This window comes from Tachysurus vachellii, chromosome 2 (genome assembly GCF_030014155.1).
Source record: "Tachysurus vachellii isolate PV-2020 chromosome 2, HZAU_Pvac_v1, whole genome shotgun sequence".
Taxonomy (NCBI): Eukaryota; Metazoa; Chordata; class Actinopteri; order Siluriformes; family Bagridae; genus Tachysurus; species Tachysurus vachellii.
Genome location: NC_083461.1, coordinates 37,475,994 through 37,490,449, shown reverse-complemented (window position 1 = coordinate 37,490,449; position 14,456 = coordinate 37,475,994). Strand labels below are relative to the sequence as shown.

The window sequence follows — 14,456 nt, the reverse complement described above, 5'->3', positions numbered from 1 at the left end:
CTCTCGACTGCCACCTTTCAACTCCACACTTATCTTTAAATGTGCGCTCGTCCCAAAAGTGTGTTCTTATGCCTTTCGTTTCTATAAGTATATCTTGTGGTGCCATTAACTATTCAACTTGTCCGCCACAAGACTCTCAACCACCAGAGGGAGCCAACCGTACCAAGTGATAATTATTTTTACTCTGTTCGTCCTTTAGATACTAGTTTTCTTCTGATGCTTCACTGTTTCTACACTGCAGACAGTCATAAAATTCAGTAACTACCACTATGTAACCTCCCGGAAAATCCTGGAGCTTAAATCTTCTAACACGTCGGCCTTCGATGTAATACTGGGTGATTATTAAGTCACGACCTGGATTGGTAAGGAGTAGTAACACTAGTGGGCTGTCGGCCGATACCGTCAATATTCTTGGGGGGACCTGGCTTCTATATTCTTCCTCAAATCTCAAAAAACTTGGGTATAATGCTAAAACGGTGTACCACCATGTAGTCATACGTAAGCGACTTGATTATTCTATGTTCAATGTGGGTCCAGTTCTAACCCTACGTTTTATTTTGGAGTATTACCTCAGGGGTTCTTCTGGTTCAATGATGCTTTCAACGTATCTTATCACTAGTCTATATTGATTGTGGGATCTAATTAATCTGTATCTTATGAGGTGTAGCTTATCGCCTTCTAGTCTGTTCTCTGTTAAATCATAAGATGGGTTTTCTAACAACAGCTGCACAATTGGATGATTAGGAGCTACTGTGCGACAAATTTCTGAGGCTATGCTAACGTTATTGCCTTCTTCGATGCCTACACAGCAGGGAACCAACATGTGGAGCGTCATTCGGGGCTATTTTTACTTTGTCTTAGTCCTATTAAATGTATTTTACAGTAGTATAACACTTATCTTTGTTTAATCTCTATATTATTTTCACTTTTCCTGCAATCTATTACTGGGGCTCTTTCGGAGTCCCTCTGCTCAGATTACTGAGCACTTAAATGAGCTGTAAGACACTATATGCAAATTAAGGGCTATTTCTATGGCAGTCCACAGTCCACATACATCAACAGTCAGCCTAGTAATACATCAACAGTTATACAAGCAAATACGACAGTTAGTGAATAAGACTAATTCCTACACACACTGAGAAACGCACTGGTAATACACTAAATCCTACAAACCTGATAAGCCAGTATTCCTACTGTACTTTTAACATTTATCAGGAAACACAATATAGGGAAATCAGCTTAGCCATACAAAATCACACAGCAGGGAAATCAACTTTTTGTCATAGGAATCACATACAGCAGGGAAATCAGCTTTTTGTCATGGAAAATTACACAGCATGAAAATTAGCTTTTTGTCATAGAAAATTACACACAGCAATCACACATGGCCACACAAACCCACTCTTATCACATATACATACACACAGTAATGCAGATCTGCCTTTGACACATAAAACCACACATACAGCAATGCAAAGCAACTTCAGCTTCTTTTTCACACATAAAAATCATACACAATGCAAAGCAACTTCAGCTTCTTTTTTCACACGTAAAAATCATACACATCAATGGAATTCCACTTCAGCGCTTTTCTCACAAGCTTCTAACACAATATCCTCACACCGATCTGACCAAGCAGCCCTGTGCCCTTCACAGCGGTATCTCAGATCCTTCCGACCATGCAGCCCTGGGGCAGCTGTTTATACAGAGAAACAAACACTTAAATTGCTGTCTCACTTGACAGCCCGCAATGAGCCTTTTCACTTCCTCCTTTCTGCTCACCTTTGCTCTTTCTCTTCCCTGTATAAAGACAATGAATCTACTTTTCTCCTCTATTCACCTTTATGCTGCAACATACCCCAGCGGTATCTCTGGAAATTTTTAACTTACACTATCTGCCCGTTCAGACCTGTCTTTACTCAAAGACAGCGGTAGCCGCAGATGAAACAATAACCTTCATGTGCACAAACATTTATTACCCGCGGTCTCACATACACTTTTTACCAATCAATGTTTGCAAACTTCACATAATCTCTCCCAAATCCAGTCTTTATATCTTTCATGAAAACGAGCAATGTTTTTTGGTTTTATGAGTCAATTACAACTTTTAGTAAGATCTTTTGGATTTCAATAATCAAGGATTTCTTGTTAACAATCCTTTGGATTTTCTATAAGTCAATCAAACTTTAATAAATCCTTTGGATCTTTATAAAATCGAACTGCTTACTAGGTTCTTTTTAGGAGAGTCACGGAGCTGATCCGTCCCAGAAATGGGGCCGCTCCGGCCGTACAGACCACACAAGACTATAGCAGATACTTTGATCTAACAGGCGTTCTGCTTACCTTTTTCTATGATGGCCAAAGTTGTCTGGTCTGGACGGCGGCGCTATGGCTCCCCACGTCCGGGGTTCGGGGGTCCCCGCGGACTCTCCTGGCTGGCTCGCCAAAACAATGTAGGAGAAAACCGACTCCAACCTACATTGGCCCAGGCTAGCTCCTGCAATCTGACTATAAGTTTAAACAACTGTTCTAAGTAAAAATTCAAAGAAGAAATGATCAGCCAAACTCACGTAGACTGGATTCAGTTGAGGTAGGTTTATTGACAGTCGTATAGACAGCAATTAACCAGCTGGTACCAGGGATACAAGTTTGTCCAGTAGACGATACTTGCACCGAAGCACTGCTGATTGCAACAAGCTTATATACAGTTCTGACATGCCCCCCCCTTTTGCCATACCCCCTTCGTTATCCATTCATAATTCCGCTCACGTACACAGTTTCGCCCGCTTCAGAAATTACCATTATTTCCACATTGGAAAGTTTTGCCCGTGCTTTAGGCCCTCTCAATTTTCCATTATCTTCCATCCGGAGGGCCCCGGTCTCATGGACTTTGGACCTACGTCATCAGGCCATGGAGTTTATAAGTTGGTTTCATGTGCTTTTTGACTTATTCTCTTTTTCTGGGGTCTTCTTTAACACAACTCAACATAACACACTTATTCATGGGTATGTATGGATTTTCCTTGTACTCTAGCACTTTTTCTCTTCTATATGATTAAAACCTGTTCTTCTACTGTTCAGTCTCTGTGAATATGGTGTGCAGTGGTCATTGGTTTACTCATTACCCCAATGGCCATGTATTGCATATGCTTACTAAGGCCCTGTTTGTGGTGTGTTCTAGCTTCAATCTCTGCATGGGTCGCACACCTTCTGGATGAAACTGACCCTTCCACACCTTCACCTACTGCTGATCTTTTTACTGAGGTCATTACTCATTATATCCAGGATATGGAGAGTCGTGGTCGACCCAGCGACATGTCTGCTGTTAAGGGGGTTGATGTCTCAACACAGACTGCTACAGTTGTTACCAAGTCTACTCAGACTCTTCCACCTCCATCTACACATACTCAGGCTACTCAAGCTCCATGGCGTGTCAATAAAAGGACTCAACACCCTCCTCGCTATGCTGTCAAACCTTTTTATGATTTTGCATTTCTTTATTAAAACCCTTCTGCTCAGTTTTTCCTTCATGCTGTGTGCGCGTGTCTTTTCTGCCTGTGTGTGTGTGTGAGTTGGTTTCTGTGTATTCTCAGCCTATAGGGGTGGTTAATCAATCACTGACCTCGACGACCTGCTTGCTTCCTGTCCTATGCACAGTATAACACTTGACTCTTGATGTACGTTTTTCTCATCTCATCTTTCCCCTGGGCCGTGGTGTATCTTTATCTTATAAAAATCCCACACTACTTCAACTACATAGTGTTGTATCACGTCACTTATGTTAATGTTCATAATCTTTTATATTTATGTATTCTTTTTTCCTAATTTTATGCACCATAAAGACTGACACTTAATTTCATTGAACCCTGTCTAGCTATATACAGTGGTGTCCTCTAATGGTGGTCCAGATTTTTAATTTTTTTGCATGTTTGTCACACTAATGTTTCATATCATCAAACAATTTTAAAAAGTAGTCAAAGATAACACAAGTAAACACAACATGCAGTTCTTAAATGAAGGTTTTTATTATTAAGGGAAAACAAAATAAAATCTACATGGCCCTCTTTGAAAAAGTACTTGCCCCTAGGGTTAGGCATAATCCTGCTCGCCCCAAAATTCCAACCATCTATAAGGAGACCCCTGTCAGGTGTGTGTGTTTGTGGAAGGGTTAAGGGTTGTGTGTTAATTCACCAAACATGTCTTCTCACTCTGTCTGTCTTTAAATAACTGTTCTCTCTCTCTCTCTCTCTCTCTCTCTCTCTCTCTCTCTCTCTCTCTCCCTCCAGGATCTTCAAGAAAAGGAAGAGAAAGCCCAAAAGTCTTGGCAAAGTATTCATAAAGGATGAAATTTGTTGCAATTTAACTAATGAATTCAGCATGAGTGATTCCCAGAGTGCCGTAGTGTTTAGTGGTTATGGTTTATGGTGTAGTGTTTATGCCATACTGTTTAGTGGTTATGGTTTAGGGTGTAGTGTTTAGTGGTTAATGTTTAGGGTATAGTGTTTAGTGGTTAATGTTTAGGGTGTTGTGTTTAGTGGTGTAGGGTGTAGTGTTTAGTGGTTAATGTTTAGGGTGTAGTGTTTTGTGGTTAATGTTTAGGGTGTAGGATGTAGAATTTAGGCCAAAGTGTTTATTGGTTATAGTTTAGGGTGTAGGGAGAAGTGTTTAGTAGTTACCCTGCTAAAAAATACAGCATTGCTGGTCCAGCATAAGGTATGTTTTGCATGCTGGGACCAGCTTGGGATGGTGGTATGCTGGTCCAGCATTAGGTGCTGGTTGCTGGTGTGCTGGCCGACTAGCTTTGGATGGTGGTATGCTGGTCCAGCATTACTGTAGGTGCTGGTTGCTGGTGTGCTGGTCAGATTATTCGACAATTGTATATAGGTTGTGTAAGGTTGTGTATAGGTTATGTAAGTACATCATCAGGATTGATGCATGACACATAGTACAACACTGTGATTTTAACATTGCAACAATGCCCATGTCATCACATCACTTCCTTAAATTACAGCAGCATGGTAATTCGATTTCATAGCGCACACGACACACTCGAGTAAAGAAGTACAGCAGTACATTAGTGCTCTCAGAGTTTTAGTGAAGAGATTAGATTTTAAAAATGTTTTGTTTCTGCATGGAGGAGACGAAGAGAGACGACGAGGACATGACGGTTGTCAACTATACAATCATAAACGATTATGAAAGCACCGAAACCGAGGACATCAAAACAAAGAGTCACAGACAAATTCAACACACAGGTAGAGAAGATTTAAATTTGCACACATGAGGTGAGAGGAATGGAGTGAAACAGGGAGTTAGAGTGTAATGTACTTTACATTTTGTGTTGTATGGGGTGTACATTTTGTGTTGTATGGGGTGTGTAAAATCCACTGTTTCTGTTTTTCTGAATATTAATATTTGAATATTCATAAATTATACTGCATGCATAATAATAATAAGTCCCTAAGCTGCAAAAGGTTTGAGAACCAGCAACATAAAGAGTTTTAGATCCAGAAGTATTGCTTCATTCTGGAGTGCTTCATGTCTGAAGCAATACTTCAGGATCTAAAACTCATTATGTTGCTGGTTCTTAAGCTTTTGCTTTTTTTTACTTCTGCTTTATAATATCAGATATTTATTTTAAAAAAACACACACCTGTGTTTGTTCTCTCCTAGAACACAACACTGCTGGAAGAAACTGTTACAGACTGACTGCAGTGTGTGCGGTGCTGATGTGTATCCTCCTGATGACTGCCGTCACTGTGCTGTGGGTCAAATACAACATCCTGTCTAGAGAACAAGACCAGTTAGAGCAGGAGAGATCTGCATTGCACCATGTGCTGTTAAACTTTGGTAAGAGATTATTGTACATACATAGAATTTACACTCACACCTGAAGCACTATGTTTACCTTATTATGGTTTTAAAAACAGTTCATTCATGTAAGTTGATTATTAATGAAATGATCTGTACTAGGATGGAGAGTTTTCAAACAGAATATTTATTACATTTCTACTGAAAAGAAGAACTGGACTGAGAGCAGACAGCACTGTATAAAGAGAGGAGCAGATCTGGTGATTATATACAGTACAGAGGAACAGGTGAGAGAGAGAGAGAGAGAGAGAGAGAGAGAGAGAGAGAGAGAGAGAGAGAGAGAGAGAGTAAATGAGTCTCTATATTTATATTGTTCTGTAACAATTACAGGAGTTCGTCAGTAAATATTCCAACGGTACTCGAGCTTGGATTGGTCTGACTGACACAGACACAGAGGGGACATTTAAATGGGTGGACGGTTCACCACTGACCACTGAGTAAGACATCACTGAACTGAAAATTACCCATAATGCAGTTTTTCCTCTCAGTCTGAAGCTTCAGATGTAAAATAAAATTGTGACTCTCTGTGTTTTCAGCTTCTGGTGGAACGGAGAACCAAATGATTATAAACAAAGAGAGGACTGTGTTATAACAGGCCACGCAAAGGCTAAGTCTAACATCTCAACCTGGGCTGATTATCCCTGTAACCTCCTTTTAGCTGGGATTTGTGAGATAAAAATATTTAATTGAGCACACAAAGGTCAATGGCTAAAATCGAAACATTAAAACTCTTCTTCTTTTTTTTTTTAATGTATGAAGCCATTCTGTTACTATTTAAATAGTGAGTCATGTAAAATGACTGTAAAGTCAGGCATATGAAATGGTTTTAAGAAATTCATTTTTTAAGAAATTAAAAAGTTTAAACAAAATCCAGTTGTTGTTTTTCTGATAAGCATTTACACATATGATTTTTTTTTTGTATCACCAGGTGTTTATGGCAAATTACTTATTTTAGAACAAAAACACATTTAGTGAAATTTGGAAAATTATTACAATATTATTATTATTTTTATTTTATTATTATTTTTATTTTACTTTTTTCACTACAGGAACCTTTTTTTTATTTCACCTTATGGAAGGCAAATATGGTTCTTCTGTGAGGGTGTTTTTCAGAAGCAGAAATTTGTGCACTGGTCAGATTAGAAGAAAAGCTGATTGAAGCAATACACTGAGATATCCTTCATTAAAACTCTATTCCTGAGTGTTTAGAAAGAGTGATCGTCTCAATAAAGTTACACAAATGTTTTTTTTTTATTTTTTTTTTTGGAATGTAGATTGATGTGTGAAAAAAAGTGAGGTATTTTAGCATAAGGCTGCATCTGAATACATCTAGACACTAACATTACAACCACTGACAACTGAAGTGCAACAGTAATAATTTAATAATAGACATTAATTAAATAAATGTGTTTGTATTTATCTCCAATGAGCAATGAGCAAGTCTGAAGTTACTGAGGCGACTGTGGCAAGGATAGAAGAGGAAGAATCAGACTCAAAAGGGAACCTCATCCTCATTTGGGTTACACTGGAGGGTGTGATTATAAATATACAGATTGACAATTGTATATAGGTTGTGTAAGGTTGTGTATAGGTTATGTAAGTACATTATCAGGATCAATGCATGACACATACAGTAGTACAACACTTTTATTTTAATGTTGCAACAATGCCCACATGTCATCACATCACTTCCTTAAATTGCAGCAGCATGGTAATTCAATTTCATAGCGCACACGCCACACTCGAGTAAAGAAGTACAGCAGTACATTAGTGCTCTCAGAGTTTTAGTGAAGAGATTAGATTTTAAAAATGTTTTGTTTCTGCATGGAGGAGATGAAGAGAGATGACGAGGACATGACGGTGGTCAACTATACAATCATAACCGATTATGAAAGCATCGAAACCGAGGACATCAAAACAAAGAGTCACAGACAAATTCAACACACAGGTAGAGAAGATTTAAATTTGGATTAATAAACACACATGAGGTGAGAGGAATGGAGTGAAACAGGGAGTTAGAGTGTAATGTATTTTACATTTTGTGTTGTATGGGTGTGTAAAATCCACTGTTTCTGTTTTTCCTAATATTAATATTTAAGTATTCATAAATTATACTGCATGAATAATAATAAGTTCCTAAGCTGCAAAAAGTTTGAGAACCAGCAACATAAAGCGTTTTAGATCCAAAAGTATTGCTTCATTCTAAAGTCCTTCATGTCTGCTGTGTGCAATTAGCACACAAGTATGAAGCAATACTTCAGGATTTAAAACTCATTATGTTGCTGGTTCTTAAGCTTTTGCTTTTTTTACTTCTGCTTTATAATATCAGATATTTATTTAAAAAAAAACACACACACGCCTGTATTTGTTCTCTCCTAGAATTCAACGCTGCTGGAAGAAACTGTTACAGACTGACTGCAGTGTGTGCGGTGCTGATGTGTATCCTCCTGCTGACTGCCGTCACTATGCTGTGGGTCAAATACAACATCGTGTCTAGAGAACAAGACCAGTTAGAGCAGGAGAGATCTGCTATGCACCATGTGCTGTTAAACTTTGGTAAGAGATTATTGTACATGTAGAATTTACACTCACACCTGAAGCACTATGTTTACCTTATTATGGTTTTAAAAACAGTTCATTCATTTGAGTTGATTATTAATGAAATGATCTGTACTAGGATGGAGAGTTTTCAAACAGAATATTTATTACATTTCTACTGAAAAGAAGAACTGGACTGAGAGCAGACAGGACTGTATAAAGAGAGGAGCAGATCTGGTGATCATAAACAGTACAGAGGAACAGGTGAGAGAGGGAGACTTTTTTTTACTTTTTACAACCCTTTATTTACATCAAATTTAAGACACATTATATACTGTATAAGCAAATCGGGGGTGACTCAGGAACTACGTATTAAAATATTTCAATAAATAAGGTTAAAATACAACAGTGGATAGTTGATTTAGCCGCAGAGCATTCTCAAAACTTCACACTGTGTCAAACATATAAAATCCTTCATTGGAGGTCAGCGGCTTTTTGGTTAACGGTGCTTTGCCCTCCACTCTGGCCAGCAGCCCAGATTTGCTAGGATTAAGTTACAACTGATAATTTGTCATTCATGATGATATGTCTGTCAGACATGCTTAGATCTGAGCAGAAGCTGTGGTATCTGAAAGAGGGAAGAAGAATATCCACATTGATGAAAGCTCCTCCTTTTCTAAAATGTTTGACAACTTCACTATTGGCACATTATTATGCCATTTTGGGGCCATTTAATGACTTCAGCACTGAAAACAACATTTGTCTGACACACAATCATCACTATCCGATTCTATTTTGCATGTTTCTTTCCTTGTCCCTTACCTTGATTTTCCTTTTTGTTGGTAAAGTGCCATCCACCATCTCCAAGTCTCCCCTGTCCCTCTGCACTGGTGTAGTGGCCGGTGTTTCCAAGCAGTTGCTCTGAACCTCTGTGCCTGCCAGCACAGGCATCTCCAGCACTGCGTCTAAATCCACTTATCTAAGTTAAGCATGGCCTTTCTTGGACCGGTTCAGCCAGACACAGCTTCTCCCAGTGTGGTTCAGCCGAGCATGGCTACTTCACAACCGGTTCAGCTGAGAAGGGCTTTTCTGGTGTTGCAGCTGCTCCAGTGGGCTTCTGGGCTGCAGGCTGGTTTTGGGGCTCACTCTCCTTTGCTACTGGTGCAGCAGCAGCTCTGAGGCCCTCAGCAGCTGACCAAACTATAGCCTGCAGAGGGAACGACCTCAGTTCGGTCAGCTGAGAGGTCTCCTGAGAGGTTCTAAATAGATGCCCTGTTTTATCGCATTTAAAACATTTCATGTCAGCATCAGAAAAAACAAACAAATATATTCTATTTTCATTTTGTTCTGCAACAATTACAGGAGTTCATCAGTAAATATTCCAATGGTTCTCACGCTTGGATTGGTCTGACTGACATAGACACAGAGGGGACATTTAAATGGGTGGACGGTTCACCACTGACCACTGAGTAAGACATCACTGAACTGAAAATTACCCATAATGCAGTTTTTCTCCCAGTCTGAAGCTTCAGATATGAAAAAACAGACATTCGGTCTCTCTTTGTGTTTTCAGGTTCTGGTGGGTCGGAGAACCAAACGATGTTGCAAAAAATGAGGACTGTGTTATAACAGGCTTTAGAATGGCTAAGTCTAACATCTCAACCTGGAATGATTATAACTGTGGCTTCTTTGAAGTTGGGATTTGTGAGATGAACATATTTAACTGAGCACATGAAGTTCACTTGCTGAAATAGGAATCTTTTTTTAAATGATAATAATACTGTTTGTTTTGAACACATGAAGTCATCCTTTTACATTTAGATAGCGAGTTGTGTGAAAAAAAACTGTAAAGTCTGACATGTAATAGATGGCAGAAAATTCAATTTTTTTTTTTTTAGATATTTAACTGTTTAAACAAAATCTACATTTTGTTTTGATAAGCATTAACATATAGGATTTTTTATATATATAACCAGAGGTTTATGGCAAATTGCTTATTTTAAAAACAAAATTTGGAAATGAATACAATACATTTTGTTTTGCTTTGTTTTTAATAAAGTACATATTTATACTTTATTCACACGTGAGTAGATAAATGCAATCAGCAAAGATGTCCCTGCAAAAAAAAATCTAATCTAGTCAGCCCATGAAGGCAGCCATATTGGAAAAGGCCTGCTATTGACTGCAGAGCATGAATAAATCCGCCAGGGGGCATAAACAATTATCAGATTATATTCAACAGGTTTGTTGATAATATGAGTGGTGCAGAGGTCTCAGAATTTAAATATGATACAAATTGTTTTATAGGGTTATGTTTCCTTGTAATTGGGTTCTCTGAATAAGGACGTTTGCCAAATTTCTGTAAGACCAGCTGTTTTTAGAGATGCTCGGACACACTAAATTTGAAGTGTTGTAGCAAATGGTCTGAATGCTTATGCCAGTGTGATGTTCTAGTTGTACTTTTTAATAAATTTGCAAAGTTATAACAAGTCTGGTTTTTGCTTTCTTTTTTGGAATATAGAGTGTAGATCCATGTGGAAAAAAGTAAAGCATTTAAAGCATAATTTTAAATTACATTACAAAATGTTTCATCTTAAGAAAACAGATTCTTCTGTTCCTCTAGTTTCCTCTCCCAGTCCAAAGGTTGATTCTCATCTCTGTATTGGCTGTAGTGTGTGTGTATGTGTGTGCCCGGCGATGAGTTGGCACCCCATCCAAGGTGTTTCCCCTCCATGTGCCTCCTGGGCTAGACTTCAGGTACGTTGAGCATATGTGAAAATATAAATATAAATAATACACACACCAGATGATAAGTTTTGGACCAAACAGAGGCCAGGTTTACCTTGACATGAATAAAACAGAAAAGAAGCAAATATGTGAATGCTATAAAATAGTGGAAAAAAACAACAAATCATTCAGGTGATATTAATTTTGTTCATTTATTTGACATACGTACGAGTTTGTACAAATATCGGCAATGTTTTAATCAAATGCTTCAATGTAAATTTGACACATATTAGTTTGGTATGTTATTATTGATTGCTGTTAGTGTATGTGAGTGAGTGTGTGTTTGTGTGCATGTATGTGTACGTCCAAGTTACCTTGAAACAATGCTAAACCACTATACCCACAAAAATATGGATCTCTCTCTCTCACTCTCTCTCTCTCATGTTCTCCCTATCTCTCTCGATCTTCAAGGAAAAAAAGAACCAGCCCAGAGTGGTTGAGGTCTGTCACAACTTTGTTACTGAAGTTGGCATGTGTAATTTCCAGAGCTCGGAAACAAGTAAGTTCCTCAAAAACGAACATTTTCATGTCTAGGCTTAACCGAACTCTTTCCATCATTAACATTCCTTTCTAGTTTATTATCCAGAGATTTGCAAAATAATTTGTTTTTTTTCCTTTATTTTGTTAGAGAAAGTCATGCTGGCATCTGATACTCCAGCAGGTTTCACTTTCCTTTTTTACATTCTGTTTCTCGTCTCGCCTTGATGCCCAATGACGCCTGAGATACATGTAGGCACAGGCTCCCCGTGACCCGAGGTAGTTCGGATAAGCGGTAGAAGATGAATGAATGAATGAATGTTTCTCGTCTCAGAAAGAGATCGGGTCACTGAAACAGACCATGATTTTCTTAATAAAGTTATCACATATTTTTTTTTGGGATGTAGATTGATGTTGGAATGACTGATGTGGGCATTTTAGCATAAGGCTGCATCTGAATACATCTAGACACTAACATTAAAACTACTGACAGCTGAAGTACCACAGTAACAGTGGACAGCAATTGTGGCACATATTAGGCAGGAAGTGAAGATCAGTTATTAAAGCTGATGTGTTTGGAGCAGGAAGAACAGGCAAGTGTAAGGATCTGAGCAACTTTGCATGTGTGCGTTTGCGTGTGTGTATATGTGTGCATGAGTGTGTGTGTTTGTATGTCTGTGTTTTAGTAGTGAGTAACTGTGTATGTATGTGTGTGTGAGGAAGTGTGTGTGAATGTGTAAATTTGTGTGTGAGGGTGGTGTGCGTGTGTGTGAGTGAGAAAGACTTTGACATGGGTCAGATTGTGATGGATAGTCATAATTGACACGTTTCACTATCTAAATCAAAGTCTGAGGGAAAAGAATGCATTATTATATTTAGTGTCCCATTTTAACCTTCTGTTAATGTCACAGTCATCCAAGCCATGTATTTTTATAATTTTAAGATATCATGTTTCAATTTCAGTCACTGTCCTTCGTGTACTCAGTTAAATATTTTCATCTCACAAATCCCAGCTAAAAGGTGGTCACAGGGATAATCAGCCCAGGTCGAGATGTTAAACTCAGCCTTTCTAAAGCCTGTTATAACACAGTCCTCATTTCCATAATCGTTTGGTTCTCCGTTCCACCAGAACCTTAAAACACAGAGAGTCACAATGTTATTTCATATCTGAAGCTTCAGAGTGAGAAAAAAACTGAATCATGGGTAAATTTCAGTTCAGTGATGTCTTACTTAGTGGTCAGTGGTGAACCGTCCACCCATTTAAATGTCCCCTCTGTGTCTGTGTCATTCAGACCAATCCAAGCTTCAGTACCGTTGGAATATTTACTGATGAACTCCTGTAATTGTTACATAACAATATAAATATAGAGACTCATTTTCTCTCTCTGTCTCTCTCTCTCTCTCTCTCTCTCTCTCTCTCTCTCTCTCTCTCTCTCTCTCACCTGTTCCTCTGTACTGTTTATAATCACCAGATCTGCTCCTCTCTTTATACAGTCCTGTCTGCTCTCATTCCAGTTCTTCTTTACAGTAGAAATGTAATAAATATTCTGTCTGAAAACTCTCCATCCTAGTACAGATCATTTCATTAATAACAACTCACTTGAATGAACTTATTTTGAAACCTTAATAATGTAAACACAGTGCTGTATATGTGTATGATATTCTCTTACCAAGATTTAACAGTACTTTATGCAGTGCAGATCTCTCCTTCTCTAACTGGTCTATCTCTTTGTTGTATTTGACCCACAGCACTGTGATGGCAGACAGCAGGAGAACACACAGCAGCACACACACCATAGTAAGACTGTAACTTCTCCTCCTTATAGCGTCTGGTTTAGAAGCTAGAGAGTAACACCAGCTTACGATTATCTTCATTACTTTACTGATGATTCATATCTAGTGAAATAAACAATAAACATGTCCTAATGTGTGTCTGTGTGTGTGTGTGTGTGTGTGTGTGTGTGTGTGTGTGTGTGTGTGTACCTGGAGTTGAAGTTCTCTTACGGTATCCAGTCATATCTTCATATAAATCCTCAGTGTCCTTAAAGTCAGCTGATTTGTTGTCTGCTAAAATTTCTGGTTTTGTACAATCTTCTTTAATCATCTCCGTTTCTCTTGTCTTCTGTACCAACACTGGGACAGTCTGTTTTAAGTCTTGGTCTCTTCTCTCAATTGCAGTTTCCATCTCTCAGTGTTGAGTGGTTCTCAGTAGAGGAAGTAATTGTGAGAGTCAAATAAACCACATAAAGTTCTCAGAAGCTCATCATTGTGCCCACTCACTTGCAGGCCTCTGTAGATTTATACAATGTATAGACACTGGATTCTTGATGTACAAGAAATCAAGCATAATCTTCTCAAACATGATGATGTTTCTCATGTTGTCTCCTAATTGTGGCCTTAAACAGACATCGCTATGATTAGGTCTCAGGAAAGTGTCAGAAAAACCTGAAATACATTCAGCAACTCCTACAACAGTTGTGTGTGTGTGTGCGTGTACATGTTTGGGTGTGTGTATGTGTTGGGTGAGTTGCCTCTTGAAAAGGAAACCACACTCAGTTTCAAGTCCATATCACAACTGGTTCACTAAACATAAGCATAGAGGAGAACCAGAATAGAAAAATCGGTGATGATGACACAGTGGACACAGATAAAGACCTGATAACAGAACATCTACAACCTCACATACAGTTTCCAAACCTATAAAGTAACTAATGAAATCTCATTTAACATTTTAATGGTAATTCACAGTCTCCAGTGTTTTATAATGATTTTAATGATAATTA

At 38.4% G+C, this 14,456-nt stretch overlaps 3 protein-coding genes across 3 annotated transcripts; 2 read left to right on the top strand and 1 right to left on the bottom strand.

Moving 5' to 3' along the window:
• Window positions 1–5,022: 5,022 nt before the first annotated feature.
• LOC132841935 (C-type lectin domain family 4 member K-like) lies at window positions 5,023–6,769 on the top strand. Its single transcript, XM_060864585.1, has 5 exons — window positions 5,023–5,255; window positions 5,674–5,850; window positions 5,974–6,098; window positions 6,202–6,308; window positions 6,408–6,769. The coding sequence occupies exons 1-5, from the start codon at window positions 5,117–5,119 to the stop codon at window positions 6,559–6,561; spliced, it is 702 nt and encodes a 233-aa protein (XP_060720568.1). The 5' UTR covers window positions 5,023–5,116; the 3' UTR covers window positions 6,562–6,769.
• Window positions 6,770–6,917: 148 nt separating this feature from the next.
• LOC132841936 (C-type lectin domain family 4 member E-like) lies at window positions 6,918–10,898 on the top strand. The gene is made up of 5 exons (XM_060864586.1): window positions 6,918–7,819; window positions 8,251–8,427; window positions 8,549–8,673; window positions 9,772–9,878; window positions 9,983–10,898. Exons 1-5 carry the CDS (start codon window positions 7,681–7,683, stop codon window positions 10,134–10,136), a joined length of 702 nt encoding a protein of 233 aa, XP_060720569.1. The 5' UTR covers window positions 6,918–7,680; the 3' UTR covers window positions 10,137–10,898.
• A 1,756-nt stretch (window positions 10,899–12,654) lies between these two features.
• LOC132858425 (CD209 antigen-like) lies at window positions 12,655–13,832 on the bottom strand. The gene is made up of 5 exons (XM_060888763.1): window positions 13,657–13,832; window positions 13,344–13,424; window positions 13,116–13,240; window positions 12,904–13,010; window positions 12,655–12,805 (listed from the first exon to the last, which is right to left on the bottom strand). The coding sequence occupies exons 1-5, from the start codon at window positions 13,775–13,777 to the stop codon at window positions 12,655–12,657; spliced, it is 585 nt and encodes a 194-aa protein (XP_060744746.1). The 5' UTR covers window positions 13,778–13,832.
• Window positions 13,833–14,456: the final 624 nt, after the last annotated feature.